The 19,807-nt window shown below is 49.0% G+C and overlaps 2 protein-coding genes across 5 annotated transcripts in view; one reads left to right on the top strand and one right to left on the bottom strand.

Moving 5' to 3' along the window:
- Window positions 1-6,703, top strand: part of LOC121658042 (leukotriene C4 synthase-like) — a 10,877-nt gene extending 4,174 nt beyond the window's left edge. Inside the window, exons 2-5 of the mRNA XM_042014425.1 lie at window positions 2,709-2,808; window positions 4,615-4,685; window positions 5,344-5,425; window positions 5,691-6,703. Coding sequence (XP_041870359.1) covers window positions 2,709-2,808; window positions 4,615-4,685; window positions 5,344-5,425; window positions 5,691-5,838 — 401 coding nt within the window. The 3' untranslated portion in view covers window positions 5,839-6,703. The remainder of the gene's footprint in view (window positions 1-2,708; window positions 2,809-4,614; window positions 4,686-5,343; window positions 5,426-5,690) is intronic.
- LOC121658041 (alpha-1,3-mannosyl-glycoprotein 4-beta-N-acetylglucosaminyltransferase B) overlaps window positions 6,552-19,807 on the bottom strand; it is a 51,279-nt gene continuing 38,023 nt past the window's right edge. For 3 of the 4 annotated variants that reach the window (XM_042014423.1, XM_042014420.1, XM_042014421.1), the window contains 12 exons: window positions 17,787-17,833; window positions 15,584-15,697; window positions 15,070-15,145; window positions 14,577-14,691; window positions 13,680-13,810; window positions 10,752-10,859; window positions 10,452-10,583; window positions 9,638-9,831; window positions 9,170-9,248; window positions 8,625-8,712; window positions 7,632-7,744; window positions 6,552-7,556 (listed from right to left, as the gene is read on the bottom strand). In XM_042014423.1, the coding sequence (XP_041870357.1) occupies window positions 7,533-7,556; window positions 7,632-7,744; window positions 8,625-8,712; window positions 9,170-9,248; window positions 9,638-9,831; window positions 10,452-10,583; window positions 10,752-10,859; window positions 13,680-13,810; window positions 14,577-14,691; window positions 15,070-15,145; window positions 15,584-15,697; window positions 17,787-17,833 (1,221 nt within the window). In that variant the 3' untranslated portion in view covers window positions 6,552-7,532. The remainder of the gene's footprint in view (window positions 7,557-7,631; window positions 7,745-8,624; window positions 8,713-9,169; window positions 9,249-9,637; window positions 9,832-10,451; window positions 10,584-10,751; window positions 10,860-13,679; window positions 13,811-14,576; window positions 14,692-15,069; window positions 15,146-15,583; window positions 15,698-17,786; window positions 17,834-19,807) is intronic. The other variant, XM_042014422.1, reaches the window with a different exon arrangement.

The following is a 19,807-nucleotide window of genomic DNA, read 5'->3' as shown; positions in this document are numbered from 1 at the left end:
CCCCTTTATTTTATGGCTTCAAAGGAAAGAAAACATATGCAATGTCACTGTCAGGCCCCACAGGGCTTGTTTGCCAGGTTCACCCAAATGTGGCAGATAGCAGCTGTGATATGATTTGACAAGTTTGTGGACATAATCAAATAGAGAATGAAGAATATTTCCGCTGAGGAGCAAAGTTCAGGGAGAGCTGAGCCCCTAAGCCACATGGGAATCCACACAGGTGATTAACCTCGAGACATGAATCACAAAAAAAAATAGTTTGAAGGGTCCTGCAGAGTAGATTGAACACTTTTTTCTAAAAGTCTGTGTTGAGAAGGCTCATGCAGTGTGGGTTTTTTCAACGCCTCATTCTGAGAAATGCTTCTGGGGACTGATTCTTCATCCTTAGTGCTTCACCGTTACACCAGGTTTGGGGAACAGCCAGCCATCCTCCAAAAGGCTCCTGCTCCTCTTGGGTGGTTATTTTGTATGTTACCCATCCCTAAGTGTCAGGGATCTGGGTAGGACTTGTCTGAATATTAACCCCTGTGTAGAAGCAAGATGCTAATTGTAGAGCTGATGGAGAGGTTTGATCTGAAATGACTCTTACCTCACTCATCAGTCACAAGAATCCTATGCTAGGAAAGCTGCAGATGGCACAAAGCAGGATGAAGAGCATTGCCCAGTGCAGTTTGGCTTATGCCACAAGCAGAGCTGCTCATGATGCTGTAACTTCAGCTCAGTCCATTTCTGGAGAGGAGACCGGGATGAGACCCTGAGAGCATCAGGGAGGAGGAGAGGTGATTACCTGAGGTGAGGAGGTAACAGGATGAGTCATGGTTTCATCTTATTCCCAGAGCTCTGCCAGCAGCTGCTGAATTCCAGTTGCGTGTTACATCTCTCTGGATACAGAGAGGGAATGCTGGGTCATGTCCCGCTGGACCTCTGGGGAAGGAGAACACCCTCACCCGTGACCAGTGCTCTACAAATGAACCCAAGAGGGGGGAGCATTCTTGTTTCTCCCCACCCTGCTCTGTCAGCACCTTTTGTTTAGGGCTGGGTCACCGTGGAAGACGCTAGAACGTGCTTAATTGTTCTTAAATGTGTCTTTAAAGGAATGACTGTTGGTATTTATGTTACTAAAGCCTTGTGATACACAAGTCACAGAGCATCAGATTATTTACATTTCTAATGCCCTTCTACGTATGTTCTAATGCTTTTCTGCAGGCACATGTCTTTCCTCTAATCTTGGAACATCTGTTCCTACTTCCCCTTCTCTATCCTGCTGTTCTGCTTTTATCTTTGTTACAATAAGACAGTCCCCAAGGCAGGCCTTACTCCTTGTCTCTATGTGAACTCTGGAAATGTTGCTACGCGAGGACTTTACTCACATAAGCGTCTCAGTGACACCACCACAGCCACCAAAGTAATTGTTTTCATAATTTAGTTTTCTCCTATAAGTAAATAGGAGTTTTCAATAAAAGCAACAGTGTAGTAGTGCACCTAAATAAAACACTTGGAGCATCAGCAATTGCCCGTGGGAGATTTCAATAAATAGTGAAACACTCCAAATCTTCATATGGCAAGTTTTCATTGTTTTGAAGTGACTTTCCATGTCCTTTACGAATGTACAAGGGACTGATGTAGCAGACACTGAGTCAGTGCCTTGGCTCAAACGTGGCACAGGCTGATAGCAGGCATGGGAGGCACCTCTGCTCCTTGAACTGCTGGACTCTTGGGGCTGCCCTACAGGAGCAAGGGGCAAGAAAAAATTGCCCTCTTCCCCATTTCCTTTTATTGCCATGATTAAAAGCATCTCTAATTGACTTAATGATACCCCAGTGCTTGACAGTTTGGATGCTGCTCTGTGATGTGGACCATCCTTTGCATCCACTAGGAATAGCAGAGTTTTGCACATCATTCCCATCAGACTGGCTGAGGGTGCACGGATGCTCTAAACACAAAGGGCAAGATTAAGAAATAATTCTGTGACTCGGTGTGGACTTGGTAAGGTTTTATTTTTTGTTTGGGCATGACATGATGCAAAGTGTCATCCAGCACTGGTGCTCAGCTGGGATAACCAAACCTGAATTTAAACTGATGCCTTTTCCTGGTCTTAAAATCAAGAGTCAAACACGGTTAGAAGGGAAAAATGGATTTTACCTTGGTATTTATTTTAAGGATCCTTAGGTGCACTATGTCTAGGTCGAATGCACCTCCATGCGTACCACAATGCACACCCCAAAAGATCTGGTATATCATTAAAGGTGTTACTAATTAGCACATCTATCAAAAATTCTCCAATGAGAGGCTTGAATGAGCCCCCTTCCCCAAGGAACCTTCCCCTGGATGGTTCTATCTTGGTTTACAGAATGTGTTCTGGAGAGGACCTTGGGGTCTGGGGCACACTATCCTGTACCTACGAAGCTTCTAAAATGTTTAGTCTTCTAGCTGAACAAACAAGTCCAAGAATGTAGGCAATAAGCACTAGGAATACAGAAGTTGTATAAAAGTATAACAGGGGTATAAAAGGAAAGGCAAAAAATCTCCATGGCATCAAAACGTGAAATAAATGGCACATTTATTACAGGTCATATGTGACAGCCCTGGACTGTGGACCTAGATCATATTATCTCTTTTATTCTAACCACTTGCTTGATTCTAAGCCAGATAAAGCTTGGCTAAATAAACACTGCTGGTCTGTTACCATTCCTGTGTTCTGTTTTTAGCCTATTTTGCAATGCAGGTGATCTACACCCGTCGGAAGTACAGGATTTCCCCTCCTGAAACAACAGGTCACCCTGAATTTGAGCGGACCTTCAGAGCTCAGTAAGATTTTGACTTTTTTGTAGTGACTTTGTCTAGATAAGACTTGAGTCAACTGTCACTGTCGGGAGACACTGGTCACCCTCAAGTCACCTTTTCACTTACTGCTACTGGTATTAGATTTTTCTTTCAATGCTTTGTGTGCAAAGGTCTGAGTTTTGATTTGGAGCACTTTGGCTGGGGTGTTTCTGCAGATCCATGATAATTCTCCTTCTGGCATTGTGAGGCAGCCAAATTATGAATTAGTGGCCGTATGGAGGAGGTGCAGAGCATTCATGATTAGCATCATTAAATTTAATATTACCGTTGGCTCCAAATGGTGAGAGCAGCCAAAGCTTTATTAATAACCTGACATTTTCTTGTAGTGTTTTGCTGTTGAATTGAAGCAAAGGGCTTTGCTGGCAGAACCAGCTACAAGAGCATTTTAATTTTTTCCCTTTCAGAAGCCATTGTACTGTGAGAGTCAGCACTCGTGGGGCCCTGCTGAGGGCTATTTCTTTTTGCTCTGTTCCTATGGAGAGAGCAATGCTGGAGGTAAACTGGAAATGTTCACAGATCCCTTCGGCTTCCAACAAGCACCAGATTCTGTCTTTCATCTCAGTCATTCTGTTTTGTAAGCGATTGAAAGGAATTGGCTGGGGCTGGTGTGAAGGGTAGTTCCAGCACAGCACTAAACCCCGAACAAAGCAGCTGCGTTCCCTCGCCAGTGCACAGGAAGCATTTGTGGAGTGACAAAAACACCAGCTTCAGTCCTTCTGTGGTGCCATGGAAGGCCAGCCTGCCTGGAGACATCAGCCTCTGTGAGCTGGGGAGCTGCTGATGTGGCTTTTAATTAAATACTTAACTATTAAATGTGTGTTAACCAAGTCATGCCATGGGCTGTGGTGTTCTGGGAAGCCCTGGCTGTAATTGGCAGAGAAGGTGACCTCGGGGAACTTGGACTTGAGAAGGTATTGCTTCTTTGTGGGTTTTTCTCCTCTTTTCCTTGTGGAATAGTACACAAATGGATAAATTGATATATTGAAAAAAAAAAAAAAGGGGGAAAAGTGGTATTGACATACTACTCACTTGGAGAAACCTGGCAGCCTCCCTTCACTGAGGCTCAAACTGCATTTACAGCATAAGGTTCTACAGACTTTTTCCAGCTCCCAGCCTGGCTCCATTCTCCAAAGGTTGATTCATTTTTGGCCAAAATTAAGATTAAATTGCCTAGGGAATAGTAAAATGTAGGAGAAGCAAAACCAGTGTCTTTAACAGCACAGCTCCTAGCCTTCTTGCAGAAAATCAGTATTTTTGCCACTAAAGGAAAAAGGAAGAAGAAAACCTGGCTGCAGATCTGATCACCTTCTGCTGAATTTTATCTGAGAGAAGTCTCCTTCTTAGAATGTGACATGTGTCACTCCCAAATTTGGGCTGTGCTCACCTGAGGGGAAGAGAAAGCTCCTTAAATACTGACATGGAGGCTCTCCCGCAGCAGCTGGCGGTGCAGCAGCTGTCTGTGATGGTGCTGTGTACGGAATGGAGCCTGTCGCGGGTCCAGCAGAGACAAATCTCCATCTCAGCCACAGCTCATCATTCCAGGGCCATGTGAATGCAGGAGAGGTGAACACTGTGTGTTGTTTGGGTGCTTTTTTTCTCTTAAATACAGATATTGGGTGTTCTGGATCACAGAAAAGGCTCCTTTCCCACAGCACAGTAATGGTTCTTATCAGCTCTGATGTGAGTTTCCCATTCCCTACTCCAGCCTTGGTTATCCATGCTCCGACATATAAGGAGGCAATTTTAACTCTCATCTCTGGTTCTCACCAGGGCAAACTGCTCAGAGTACTTCCCAATCTTCATTTCACTCCTCTGGGTTGCTGGAATCTTCTTCCATCAAGGTAACAAGGATGTGGGGGGGAACTCCAACCCAAAACACGTGAACAAACAAACAAACAAAAAAACCCCAACCCCAGTTTAAATCCCATTGTGACTCAGGCACATTCTCTCTGTGCTTGTGAGGCTGTTGTTCATGGAAAACAAATTTCCCCTTTAGCTGGATTGACCATGAAGTGCCCCAGCTCCTGTTGGGAGCAGCTGAGCCCATTCCTGCCTGGAGGAGCAGGCACTGGCAGCCCTTGCTCCTTCACCAGAGCCTGGCTGTTCCCTCATGCTGCTTCTCCTAGACAAGGTCAGGCTGTCCAGGGTGCCAGCAGCTGAGGCAGTGCTGTGTCAGAATGAGAAACCATAACCCAAACAGTTACTCATCCACTGTCTATCACTACCAAGTGAGTTTAGGGGATTTGGTTGCTGCCACAGGAAACTTGTGAGGAGAAATCATTTAAGCGAACGTTGCCAACCCAAGTCCCAGGGCAGCTCTGTGGGGCAGAGAAGTTCATCTCTTACAAAAAGGGAAGGAAGAAAACTCATTTAAACTCCCACAGTGGTTTAAAGCCAAATAACTCTGTGTTTGGTTTTCTGGTCATGCCCCATCTGCTGGGGTGACAGTGCTGGAACACAGCAGTGTCCAGGCATCCCCAGCTCCCCTCTTCCCCACAGGTGTGACTGCGGCATGTGGGCTGTTGTACCTCTACGCCCGCCTCAAGTACTTCCAGGGCTACACCGTGGCTGCACAGGGACGGTGAGTACCTGACCAGGGCCGTGGGCACCCAAAACCAGCCCAGGGAGGCTGGGAGCAGGATGTGGCCCCTGAACAGGTTTCCTTCCCACGGGTGGGACTGCAGGCAGATTTTCACCACCTCCTCCTCCTCCTCTCCTGCCCCCATGTGCTCATGGCTGTGCCACCTCTTCCCTGTCTCAAAGGAGGGTGGGGATGCTCAGCCCTGCCAGTGTGCCTTGTGCCCTGGCTGGGCTGGCAGTGCCTGACAGGGTTCTCTCCCACTCAGGCTGGCACCACTGTACGCCAGTGCCTGGCTGCTCTGGCTGCTCCTGGGTCTGGCGCTGGCCGGGCTCCTGGCACACTTCCTGTGGCCCAGCTCCTCCTCATGGATGTCAGCACTGGCCTGGCCTCTCCAGCTACGCAGTGCCTGGTGAGAGGGGCCACAGCTCTCCCAAAAACCACTGTTTGCCCCTGGCACAGGGGAGCCAGTCATGTGGCACCATCAGAGAGAGACTATTTCCCTGTCTCTGTGCTCCCCTCTGAAGGGAGGTGGATGCTGGCACTCCTCTGCTCTTCAGAGATAATTTCCCTTCTAGAAAGCAAGTGCTTTCCAGCCCCTGCTCCTGCTGAGGAGCTTCACCGCTGAGCTTTGTAGCACTGTCTGCTCTAAAATGCCTCTGGCTCTGCTTCATGGAGCACAGATCGACCCACATGCTGTCGTCTCTCCTCCTTACTGCTGTAATGATCTATGTTGAAGAATCACACCATGGATATACAAAAATAAATTATTTTTCTCACTAGAAATCACCTGTAATTGTCAAAGGTGCTCAGAGACTGCTGTGAGAATATCTGAGTTGGGGACTGTGTTTATAGGAAAAGCTGCTGTGACTAACTGAAAAGGATGGGTAAGCTTGCCTAAAACCACATCCAAATATTGGGAGAAAAGCCTGACCCTAGTCCAAATACTAAAGTCTGTGTTTGGCATTGATTGAATGACCTTTACCTTGCCCCAGCCTCACTTATCTTCACTTACCCATCCTGCAGTAGTACTTTGCCCTCCCTGGATTACACCCTCCACTGTGAACCTGGGGTTTGCAGAAGCCTAAAGCAGCCCTGCTGCAAGTGACTCTCACTGCTGCACCAAAGGTTTAAATTTAGCTTTTATTACAGTGCACATTATTTTATATATTTATATAGAGAGATGTACTTGAAAAAATCAAATGTATCCAATAATAAAAAATACAGCACATTAAAGTAGTATAATGCATTCCAGTGTATAGCTGAAAGGACATTGGGATTTACACTAATCCCTACTATTTTTGAACTGGGCTACTTCTGCTATTTTTTTTTTTCTTCCCCAAAAAACCCACATCAATCAATAACTGAAATAGTTATTTTAAAAAAGACAGTTTCTGCACTCAATTTCAAGGCATGAAGACACTGGAGACTTCACCATGAGTTAAGGGGCTGTGTTCAATGCTGGCAGGCACAGTGTGGCGTATTTTATTTTTTGTTTTCCCTGCCATAATCATAGCTCCAACCCCTTTGAATTCATTCCTCCTCTGCTGAAGGAGGGTCAGTCTTTGCCCTCACTTAATCCTCAGCTGTGGCCAGGACTGTTGCCTGGGAGAGGGCAAGGCAGACCTTGGTCCCTGCCGCCTCCATCCTAGCGCGCCAGCGGGGTCAGCTGGCAGGACTCAGTGTGACCTGCTCTGTCCCCAAATACAGCCAAAGACTGCCCTGTCCAGGGCTGAAGGTGCTTTTTGTCCCCACGCTCGCTAAAGCTCATCCCGACCCCAAACTGTCCCGTGTCCGTGTGTCCCGAGCGGCAGCCGGCACCCTGAGGGGCCGAGGGAGCGGAGCAAAGCCACCCCTCTGCACAGGGGGTTGGGTTCTGCTTTTTGCTCCTCTTCAGGAGAAGTCGATGCCCGTCCTGGCCCTGCAGCCCCGCTGGGGATGGTGGGGCCGGCCGAGCAGCAGCTTTGCTGCAGTCTGGCGGCGAGTGCTGCCTCCGGCAGCCGGCCCTGCGCTGTCCTGGTCCGGGCAAGGCGCCGTGGGGAGGAGGGAACAGGAGGGAGGGAGCAGGACCAGGGATCCAGGAGTGTGTCCATTCTGCCTCATACATGTTTCACTCTGCTTTTTTGATAAAAATCTGAAAGAAGAGAGGGATGGGATGAGAGCGATGAGCAGGGCAGGGCTGGGCAGGTGCTGAGGGAGCTCGGCTTACCTCGCTCAGGATGATCCACACCGGGGAGTCGGTCTGGATGGACAGCCTGATGGCCTCCAGCGGCCCGAAATATGGGTCCACCTCGCCCTCTGCGATGCCCTTGGAGAATGAGCCTGGTGGGGAGAGCATGTGGCTGACGCAGGGATGGTCCTCTGGCATTGCCCCTTCACCTTCCCCTCTCCCTGAGGGGCACCACCAACAGCCCCAGCAGCCCCTGCCTGCCACTCCCCAACACAAGACAGGCTAAAAACCAGCAGCGTGGATGGCAATACAGTGCAAAATACCACACTTTGGAGAACAAAAATCAGGTAAACAAAACAAAATGGGGAGTATTTGGCTAGATATTGCTGCTGTGCGAAAGGGGACAGAGTGGCCTGACACACTTTTTGCGTGTGATTTGGTTTTTTTTTGAAAATGCAACTGGGAGAAACCAGCCAGCATGCAGAGGAATAAGAAAATGGCAAAACACTACATGTACCAGGAAATTTTTCTTTTATTTGTCTACTTAATAAAAAAAAGACATCTTAGCAGGGACACCAGGGCTGTACCACACACTGGCAGGTCTCTGGAGGCTGCAATTGCTCCTTCTTGTACAAGGGCAGGGCAAGCACTAAAACAAGCTCAGGTGGCAGGAGACAAAGTTTGACCTGCAAGTGCTGTGAGTACACAGACTGAAAAACTGCCCCTGGTGGAGGTTTTTAACCCCATCTTAAGCAAATGGATAATCTGCATCATTTGCTCCCAGCTCTGAGCAGAGACTGGCAGAAATGCAGGACTGTAAACTATCTGAGGAGGACAACCTGGTCTGAGAGGGAGGGCAGTGTAGGAGAGGAGACAATGACAATTAAATCCTGTTCCAGCCTGGCTCCTGGCAAGCAGAAATTACTCTTTGCCAAGCAAACAGCTCTAAGGTTCTTGACTGATGTGCAGGTGAGGACATGGGCTGTGTTATCAAAGCCAGCAGGCACTTTACCACCTGACACCCCGCTGTACCTATCTGGATGTAGCCATCCGCTGTCCTGCGGTATTTGACGACTGCGCCTCTTCCCTCCTGCAAGGCTTCCTTATCTGACTGCAGGCTCTGCAGAAGGAGAGGAGTTTTGTGCAAGGCCAGAGGCAAGAGTCACCCAAAAGTCCCAAGGCAAAGTAGCAACCCCAGAACTGTCCTTGCCAGCAAACCCTGGCATCTCGTCCCATACCTGGCACCCTGAGACACATGCCCAAAAAAGAGGACATTTGCAGTCCTCATGCTGCTGCTTCCACTGCACCATTCTGGCTCCATCCCCTCCTCTGCAGTCATCCCACCCATTGGAGCATCCCCTCTGCAGGCAGGGATAGCTCACACAGACGTGCTCAGCAAAGCACCTCGCTCCCGAGGTGGCATCACACCAGGCATGACCCCCTGGCTCCCTGCCAGCACCTCAAAGAGGCACTCGAATCTTGTAAAGATTTTCCTGATGGCTTTAAGCAGTTCCCTTCTCTCAAGCTGCTTTTGCTTCCCACTCCACCCTCACCTCAAGTCTCAATCAAACCCTTACGTCAAACGGCAGAACCTCCACGGTCGTGTTGAAGAGTTTGTCTTCTGGGTGCTCGATGTTCCCGCTGCGGAAGAAGAACCTGTGACAGAGACCAAATCCAGGGAAAGGCACACTGAGCGCGGGGGCACATGATGGCTTTCACCCCATCCGAATCATCAAACAGCTCAACCTAACAGGCACCTTCCCAAAGAGCCCACAGCACGATTTGGCAGGAGACTTTCTGTACCAGATTAGTGAAACCATGGACTGCTCACAAGTGCAGGAAAGCAAAGGGCTCTGGCAAAGGTGGCCCCACTGAGAAACGGTGAAATTGTCCTTCCCTTAGAAGAGCACTGCTCTCTCCTCCCGGGCAGCCAAGCAGGAGACAGGCAAGGAATTTGATTTAAATTGCCAGGAGAGCAAAAGTCAAGTGTCTCCAAGTGCTCTGGGGTGTCCCCACACCCCCCTGCTGACCCCCCAAGCACTGGCCTTTCGATACGGAGCGGTTTGAAGAATCGGAATCGGATGAAGTCTCCAGCAGTGGGAGTGAAGGCCCAGAAGAAGTCCTCCCGCAGGTAAGCCTTCTCCAAGGTGAAGTGCTGGTAGGTTTTCAGGCTGGTGCTCACCTCAGCAGGAGGGTTGACATGCTCTTTCCGCAGTGCCTGTTTTCCAAAGTCCTTGTCCTTCGTGGGCACAAAGCAAAAGGGCAGAGAAGGGCCATGAGCTGCTCTGGCCCGTGAGGGCCCCAGCTACAAGGCACTGCAAATTAAAATTTTGTGATTTGCTGGGCACAGAAGGATGAGAGATGGAAGTAATTTGGGGAAGGCATTAGGCAGGGGAATATCTGACTGGATCCCAGGACACAGCTTCAGGAGAGCCAGCTCAGAGAAACACCCCTGCTCTGTGCTCTGATCCAGCACACCAAGGAGCCCTTCATTGTCCAAATGTCCCTGAATGCCTGTTTCTGCCCCAGGAGCTCTGGAAACAGTCCTTACGCTTGAGGAGAAAGCGGCTGGGAGGCTGACAATAGCATAAAATGACTGGATTACATGGCCTGACAGCACTGCACTGTGATACAAACTGGATCATACCATCCATTTCCCTGGGGATCACACAGACAGCACAGTCCAGGGATGTGTCTCCATGGGCTCTGCACTTGTAGTTGTGGGAAGCTGCATTTTGTTCATGTTGAAACACACATCAACAATTCCAGCTCTTCCGCAGTGAGTTCTAGCTCACCTATCACCAAATCCCAGGAATACCGAGTGGGGTAGGAAGGAAGTCAGATCAACCCAGGAATCACCTCTCCAAGGTGCATCAGCAGATTCTTCGAAGTGACTTGCCTGGACCACGGGCTGGCACTCAAGATGGGTGTCCAGGACAGGTTCCAAGGCTTAAAATCTCGCAGTGACTCTTGGTGCATGTCACTGCCACTCTGAGGAGCAAGAGCTACCTGAGCTCACTGTAACTCAGAATAAAACACAACCACTGCACAGAAATCCAGCTGCCACCAGCTGCTGTCACTGATGTCCCCACCCAAAGACAGCCAGTTCCTGGGTGCCTGCAGGCCAGGCCACCTGCAGCTTGGGCAGCTGGTACCCACCTTCAGCTTCTGTATCTTCCCAGCCAAGGAGGAGTGGGTTCCCACATGCTGGAAGAGCGAGGGCTTGAAGCGGATCCTCAGGTTTGCCTTCTGCCTGTCGCAGTGTTTCTGAAACGAGACAGCCCCACAGTGCCCCAGGCTCAAACCTCTGTGGGCCACTGTGACCCACAAGAGGGATGGACAAGGGCACAGGGAATGACAGACAGCCCTGCCCTCCATCTCTATGCCCTTCTGTGTTATTTAGGCTCTAATTTGGCAAGAGGGCTTTTAACCACACTCTGGACAAACTGGACTGTGACTCTTGGCCACTCACCCCCCAGGCTCTGCTGGGCAGTGTCCGGGTTCAAGTGCCAAATTTCTCCTTGCCAAGCATAGCTTAGAGCACTGAGCAAATCCCCTCTGTACTGTCAGGAAGGGACAGCCAGATAATTGAGTCTCCTTTGCCCTTGGCTTATTGGGAAAGCCTTTTTCCTACAACTCAGAGCTTGGGATCCCTGATGTCTGAAGGTACAGTAATCCTGGGATGATTCAGAGCCCAGGTGAACAGGTACCAAGTGCGGGCTCTCTCTGGATGGGCAGCTCCCAGTTTGCTGGCAGGAGCTGTGAGCAGATGTACAGCACATGCCATCATCAAAGCTGCTCGGCTGTTTCACGCCTATCCACCACATAAATAAACTTGGAGATGCAACTGCGATCCTGGCAGTGATTTACCGTGGAGTGGAGGGAGAGAGACGATGGAGAGGGAATAAAGGACAAAAGGGAAAATCACTGAGAGCGTGGGGAGATGAGAACTCACATTTTAAAATAGCTCATTTCTCTCAGTTTGGGGGAGCAGGACAAAAATACAGGTGAAAAACTGTATGGAGAGGGTATTTGTTATCCAACTTTGGCTTTTTCCAAGAAAAGAAATGCCTGCACATCCCTAATGCCATCTGCTCTCTCAGCCTCCCACCCAGCAGAAATCCCGCGGAGGGCACGGCGTCGCCGGATGCCTGGAACAGACAGGGTGCCACACCAAGCCCTCACCACGGGCCAGGAGCTGGGAAATTCCAGGCATGACCCTTGCGAGCTGCAGAAGAGATAATCCCCTAATCCAGCTCACGTTACATTAGAAAATTAAAACTAGCCGTGCTAATGGGACAGACCCTACTCGCTGTCAGCAACTCTGGATGCAACTCCATCATGGCTATCTCACTCTGGATGGGGAGAGGAAAAGGGAGCTACAGCATCTCTTGATTTATCTTTCTCCCCTTTTTCTGTTCTGCTAAAGAAACATTTGCTGAAATGTTTCTTTAGCAGACAAGCCAGGAGGGGGAATAGCTCAGTTGGTGGTAAGAAGGTCATCCTTTCACACAGCTCTACCCCAGGTAAATCTAAAATTAGTTAAAAAAGAAGGAGCAAAGCACTTACCAAAAGCTCAGGTCAAACAAACTTTCAATCAAAAAGACAAATCCTCCCTGCTACCAATTTGATTCTGCACAGTGGGATTTACAAGAGAAAGTCATGTTTGAAAGGGCGCTGTGCAGAGTTAATCATGCAAACAGTGGGGGAAAGGAGCCAGAAATCCACATGGAAAGTAGGTTAATTTTTAAAAAGGCAACATGTTTAAGAGATTTGCGGTTTCCCCTGAGAAAACCTTGGTTCCATCAGGTAGGAAAAGATGAGCACAGATGAGTTAAGAAGAAGATGATCCTGCGCAGCAGGATCTGCATTTAATCAGTGCTCAAGCTGAGGATTTTGAAGGTGGGGGCACAAACAGCAGCATCATTCCCAGCTCCATCCCAGCATCCCACCAACTCGGCTTTGCCCACAGTGGTGCAGAATGTGGGGCTGCCAGACAGGCCTGGGGATTGCTCTGTCACACCTGAGCACATGGTTTGAACTGTCAGGAGTGACATCGCCTGAAACTGGTCCTGCTGCACAAGGGGTACAGGAGCAGATGCCACGTCCTCTACCAGGGATCAGGCCACATTAAACCACATCCTTGCCCCAGTTCTGCAGAGCCCTGAGGATGGTCCATCCCCCCAGCACATTAATACAATACTAATTCCCAGAATGACCACTTGCTCTGCCATTTGTCACCCCAATGTGGCTGTCACCACGAGGGCTGTCCTAAGCCACTGGCTCTGAGCTCTGCACAGGGACTCTGCTGCCTGTTCTCCACTGGGGGAGGAGGGCGAGCAAGTGTTTGAGTAAATACAGCATGTTCAGAGAGGAGACAGGAGAGTATGTGGTTCTGAGCTCATCTTACATCTGCTGCCGCACACACTCCTTCTCTGCCCTTCCCACTCGCTTTAGCCCCTTGCTGGTGGAGTTCAAACACAACCTCCACAGGGCACAGGGGCTTATGGCTCTGCAAAAGGAGTGGCAGCATGAAAACAGAGCCCCTTTCACCTCTCTGCACCCTCCTAGAAACCCTGACAAGAGCTTTGTATGATCTGGCTTCATTCTGCCAGACTGTGCAAGGAGGGTTTGCTCTGGGTCGTCTGGGGTGAGCTCTGGGCAGTCTCCATGAGTGCTCCAGGTGGGTACAGCACATGGATCCAGCGTCAAAGGGTTATTCTGGGGTTGTAGTCAGTGAGTGGGAAATGGCTTCAGGGAGAGAAGCACACCGGAATGCAAAACAACACAGAAGAATGGGGAATGACTCCTGTCCTCAAGGACTGGAGGAGAAATACCCTGTTAGTGCTTAGATGCAGAAATAATGCCTTTTCTGGCAGCTGCAGACTACAAAAGCCTGAGCTCCCAGGTCTCCACTTACACAATCTACAAGGACACCCCGCGGCACGCTCCACAGGGATGGCACGGCACAGTGCAAAGTCAGTTAACACCAGAGCTCACAGAAAAGATCCTCTGGAGGCACAGCCAAGCATATATTTGCCCACACAAAAACAGAGCATTTCCCTTCAACAGAGATTGTTTACATACTGCATCTTTCTCAGGGTTGCAGACTTTCACCCAGAGGATGTGATCCAGCAGCCAGTCAATGGGTTTGTCCTTATAGAACATCAGGATGAATTCCACAATCAAGCTCAGATCCAGAGACTTGAACATTTTTCCTACAGCACAAAGAAAGAGAGAAGATAGAGAGAGAGGAGCTATGGTATAAAATGGTCAAGAATCAGAGCTGGGAAAGAAAAACTTGGGAGACTGGGCTATGGAGGTTAGATGTGTCCATCTCTCTACGTAAAGGAAACAACACGTGGCCCCAGTTTACGTACCAGCACTGCTGACACTGCTAATGCACTTCCGGATTTAATATTCGTCGCAGAATTAGAGAGCATTACAGTCTCGCAGGTCACAACAGTATCAAAAGGTCTAAAACTCTCCCATTCAGTAAAGAGAAACAAGGATGAAAACCATACAGCCAGCTGCAGGACAGACCATTTCCTGCCCCAAAAACTACAAGTTTTAAGCCAGTCAAACTAGTATCCAAAATAACAGATCAAGCTGCTACTGCAACCATGTACTGCCATTCCCAAAATAGTTCTGGGCTGATGTAAACTTCCTTTTGCACACTCTTAGGCAAATCCAGATCCCATCCAGCCTAAAAGCTACTGGTCATATCTAAGCTGTTTGGCTGTTGGCTGGGCCACTCACCAGGTTTATTTTTACTAAAAGTGAGCATCAGCAGTACCAGCTGTGAGGATCTTTCTCCGATGTGCAAACATAAGGGTCATTGCAAAAATAGGGAGGGATCAAGTCCAAGTATTTTACCATCTTGAGGGGACAATTTCCTGGGCCAAGAATGCAGTGCTGGCAAGAGCCAGTAGGCTCTTGTGCCTTGTTCCTGATAGGACTGGGGTGAGCAGGGGAGAACATTACCAATGAACCCCAGCTGAGAGAACTCCAGGATCATCCACTCCTCAGAGGGCTGCTGCAAGGCAAAGTTCTTCATTGTGCTGAGATAGTTTGGTTTGGCCACAATATCATCCTCCAGCTGCAAGACAAAAGGACACAGTGCCAATGTCCCATCCAGGTCCCAGCAACAGTCTCTCTACGCAGAGCAATCACACCATAGACCAGAAGAAAGCTTTAGCACAGACCCAGTTTATTTTGGAAGGTGCTCCAAGCAGATTTTTCTCACTCAATCTAACAGGTAAGAGAAACAAGGATTTCTGCCTTTCCTAAGTGGGAGGCTTCCAAGTCTAAAAGTATTTTAGAAACCCAGCTTTTGAACCTATGTGGTTAAAACCTGCTCCCACTCTGCTGCATCACACAATTGGATGTGCTCTTTATTCTCTCTCAGCTGGCATGAGCCAGTACAGTGAACTCACAGGTACATCCATCTTCCCACCAGCACCAGCACCAAACCCACCTGCACATAATAAATGCCTTTGGACTGGGCATACATCATTAAAAAGCAGTAGTCCAGGTTCTGCTTTGTCCTCCACCTGCAAGAGACAAAGACAATGGGAGCACCAGTCTCTCCTGGGACAACGGCTGCCCTGAGGAGCCTGCCAAGGCTGTGTTTGAGATGGGAAGGTGACACAGCTCTGGGAGGCAGAGGGAACGGCATATGGCCTCTCCCTTTGGTCCCTGGTCAACTAAGAGTTACTGGAAACCTCAAGGACTTCCAAAATGAAGGTAATTTGGGTTAAAATGAGCCCCTCACTTGGTGATGGAAACACCACAGCACGAGGCAAGCCTGGCAAAGCTGGTGCCAGTTCATCTCCCATCACCAAATCATGTCCTTCCAACTTTTGGGTAATCCAAGTTTAAAGTCCTTGCCTGGCCCTGCAGAAGAGCTTTCCCTGCTGGAGTCAGTGAGGAACTTGCTACAGTTTCTTAAATTCAGGGCTTGCTTGGTTTATAAGCTCATCCATTCTTACCTGACTCTTTCCTTGGGGTCCCCAAAGGATTCCCGCAGGTGGGAGAAATCAGGATAGAAATGTGGAGATGGGGAAATTACCTCCAGGAGACCTGAGTGTATTTCCTTTGGGAATCTGAGGGAGAAAAGCAGCAGTAAACAAATACCTCCACGTCTGACGCAGCATTTCGTAGACCAAATCACTGGGTAAACACTGAGCCACAGAACCAAACAAACAGCACAGCCTCTAAGGTATAACTTCCCTGGTATCCAGTGCACTTCCAGGCCTCATCAGCAGACATCAGCAGGGATTGACAAGCGGTTTTTAAGCTGTCTTCTCCCTCCCACAGTCTCTAACAGCCCCACATGCACATGCTCCCCCCCAGCATCCTCCTCCCTTCTGCACATACATGGGTCAGCTTTAAAGACAGCCCTGAGCACCATGTACTCTTTATAAGCTTAAATGACCTGCAAGCTGGTTCAGCAAAGAAAGGACTTGGCCTTACATGCATTTCGAGATTTTCCAAAGGCATCAGTAATTAAATTAATCTTGCCGAGTTTTTGCTATACATTTCTGCTAAGTTGCTTAAAACACTGCTGTGCTGTAGTTCAGAGAGCCAGCAGGAAGTCTACCTAGTTCTCTTATGCTGATAAAATCAGCATCTACTTTTCCTATAATGCAGCTAAGAAGCCTTTAAAGAGTCAAACTCAAACAGAAAATAATGTCACCCATCTGAAAAGTAGGCACCTACATCAGCCTCGCAAGCAATGTAGGGGACTGCTCTAACTGTGAGAGGTAAGCAGGAAAACCAGTTATTTTTATACTGCCTTTTCGAGAACAGTTGGTGCAAGGCTGTTTCCTTTGTTTGTGCAGAGCCTGGAGGACGGGAGATGGGGCAGAGGGAGACAAAGCAGTGAGACTGCCAAAAACTTCTCACTTCTTGTTCCCTTCCTTATGCCTTCCTTGGGACTGGCAGGTCTTTCAGCTAACATTTTTCAAATCTTCCCTTCTTCAGGAAGCAGTGAAACAGCAGCTTCTCACTGAGCTGACAAAACACTGTGCTGAAGCAGCAACAGCTTTCTCCCTCCTGCGAGAAAAGCCCAGCCTGTCCTGGCCCCACACCACCTCAATTCAATTTGGAAGAAAAATAATTTCAGTGACTCGGGGAGAGGCAGGAGGCACTGGACAGGGGGATGATGAGAAATCAAATCATTAAGTCAATTAAAGTTTCAGGACTTCTACGCAGAGGCACTCTGCAGCAGAGCCCGGTAATTTCATCAGGATCCATTGGACAATCAGTCCATTATCCCCCGATAAGTGCGTCCTCCTGCCAGCAGGAACAAGGAGGGGAGCCCTGCCAGCTCCTGCACAGCAAGATGGAGGGCTCTGTTTCAGCTCTTCTGCAAGTGCCCGGGAACACAGCCCTCCCCACGCACGTCCCAGCCCCTCTCCCATCATTGGCTCGGGGACAAGGGGTGCTGGGAGGATGTGCTGCCCTTTCCCTTCTCCTTTGTACGGCGACTGCGATCCTTTGGAAAGGAGCAATCGCAGGAGCTGGACGGGAGTCACTGCCCCTTCTCTCACCACCTTTTCCCTTTGCCCCCAAGCTCTGGTGCCGTTAATGCCAGGACTGGCTCATGGTTAATAATCCATCACCAGCTTCTGCTTAAACAGCCACAGATGAAGCTGCAAAAGCCACTGAGGCTGCAGGACATAAATAGCAGCCAGCACTGTGAGAGACAAATGTAACTAGAGCCTGGAACAAGGGGAAAACAAACAGGCTGGAGCGGGAAGAAAGATGGATCATGGATTTTAAAGCAAAATAAGGCAGGAGCATTTGTGTGTGCTTACTACACTGCCCAGACTGCACAGAGCAAGTACAGGGCTGCAGTAGACACTGAAACAACTGCCAGGATCACTGGAAATCTAAACAATCCATCTCCTCACAATGCCCCAGGACAGAAGGAGCAAAACAGAACGAAATGACCATGTGTGTTAAATACTGTGAGCACAAAGCAGTCTCCTGGAAGCTTCATATGGGATGCATTTTAGAACAAGCAGAGAGTGGAAGTGGCATTAGCAAAGACAGCACAGAGTTTAAAAAGAGGAAAAAACCCCAAGCAACAACAAAATACAAAAGGGAAGCAGAAAAGTGTGTATTTTCTCCTTAATGAAGCTGTTCCCCGGCACAGGCTGTACACTGAAGCCATTTGGAAGTGCTTACAAGTTTTTGATATTTTCTGCCACTCCAGCTGTGTACTGCGGATCTGTCTGAAAACAAAAGAAAAGCAGTGTTAGAGCCTTCAGCCTCAGCTTGTGTCCCCCATGGCTCAGAAATCTTCTTCAACACACCCCAGGGTACTGTCAGCACATCTGTATCATCTTCATTCACCTTCATGTCCTTTTATCCAGCTTTACTGCTCTCCTATGCTGACAGGCTCCCAGGAGCCCTCCTCTGTGGTCAGTGTTAACCAAAGGCATCACACACCAAAATCCACCCCAAAGGACACAAGATCCTGCACATCTTCCCCACGTGCTCTCCTGGCACTTCTGCCCCTGCCAGCACCAATTGTTTGCACAAGTTTTAACCTCTGGGCTATTTATTTTTTCCCTACACACACTGGCTTGCATCCAAGTGAATACTTTTGGCAGCGAATACTCTGTACCCTTTGGTGAAAAAGAGGGGTCTATTTATAAGTTTTTCATTTCAGGTTCATTTTGACACTTTTCTTCCTGAAGCCCCAGTTTGTTCCCACAATCAACGTGGCAACCCATAACATTTGGCAGACAAAGGTCATCAGTGCCGCTCGCTGCTGTCTGCGGGTGAGGTAAGTGCAAACACAGGGACAGGCACTGCACAGAAACCATCTGCAGAGTGATGGGAAAACCCCCCCCCCCCCAGAACAAAGGCCAGGAGACCCACAAGCAAAAACTGTTCCTGTTTCCTGGTGGTGGCATTGTTTTGGGCAGCCATACGGATCATGAGGCTGCACATCCCGGGTGGATCTGCTGATGCAGCATTGCAGAAGCCAGGACCAGCTGCTGCTGCACTCGGTGCTGGGCGAGGTGAGAATCAGACACCGGGATGTGTGTCACAGGCTGAGCACAGCACTTCTGTGCTGGCACGGAGACAAGGAAGGGTTTTCTCGAGAGGAAAAGGTCCCTTTCTTACACAGGGCTCAGAGTCCCAGTGCTGGACTGATTTCTTACTTCAGCATGCCAAGAAAACAGCAAAGGGGAAAACAAAAGCAGGAAAGATGTTCCTGGCTTTGGCAGGAACCATGCAGCTCCATTCCAAGTGTCTGAAACAGTGGGCTGGTGACAGCCGAGCCAGCCATCTCCCCCCAGGGCTCCCCTCAGGCAGCTCAGGAACCCCCTCCTCTCCCCAGCAGCCTAGCCACTGTGGATGACACCTGCAGTGGCCAGCAGTGACACCTGGGAATGAGAAGTCCCAGAAAGGACATTCAGTTGCTGCACTTGTGCTGAGTCTCAAAATTACTCAGCATTTGCTTCATGTTCATACCACCCTCTCCACTACTTACTCTTTATCCCATGCTCAGGGAGCTCTAACAAGTGCAGGTACATGGAGAAACACTTTGGAAAGAGGCAGAGCAGGCACAGCAGTGGTAGACACTTGCACAGAAGGATGTTGTGCAGCTCCAAGACCAAACTTGGCCAGAGGGATCTGCAACAACTGCAGTGGCTGTTACTGGGATGTGGTGTGTGTGCTCCTGCACTTCACAGGATCAGAATTCATTTATTTGTTGGTCACTTTCCTCATCATCACAGGAGCTGCCATCACAGCATGCACCTTACTTTCAAGTCAACTAAAATATTATTACTGCAGACCAAAACAGGAGCTGGTCTGGGTCAAGTTGCTTAAAACCTCTCAGGCTTCAACTTACCCACTGCACAGTCACCAAACTTGTCCTGGCTCCAAGGGAGCCAAATGATGGCCAGGACCAAACCTTGTTCTGGGCCCTTTGGGCTGCACCCATCTGGGCACACCTTCTCCCTCTACAAAATACCAGCCAGAGCCCTGAAGGCCAAATGCTACTCAAAATGTCAAATTATGGGTAAACAGGCAGCAAACCCAGACATTCATCTTTGTTCTGCTCCCGGTAACAGGCTACTGAGGTTTATCTTTCTCACTGGATTTCTGGAAACTAAGACAAATGCACTTCAGGCTCAAGAAAATAATCCTGAGAGGAAAGCCATGGAGAAAAATAACCATCTAAACCTATA

This window comes from Corvus kubaryi, unplaced genomic scaffold (genome assembly GCF_017639235.1).
Source record: "Corvus kubaryi isolate FWS band 111438036 unplaced genomic scaffold, C.kubaryi_AGA036_p1.0 split2-37374, whole genome shotgun sequence".
In the NCBI taxonomy this organism is placed as follows: Eukaryota; Metazoa; Chordata; class Aves; order Passeriformes; family Corvidae; genus Corvus; species Corvus kubaryi.
The sequence above is the reverse complement of the archived record's forward strand: the minus strand, read 5'-3'. Positions and strand labels throughout refer to the sequence as shown.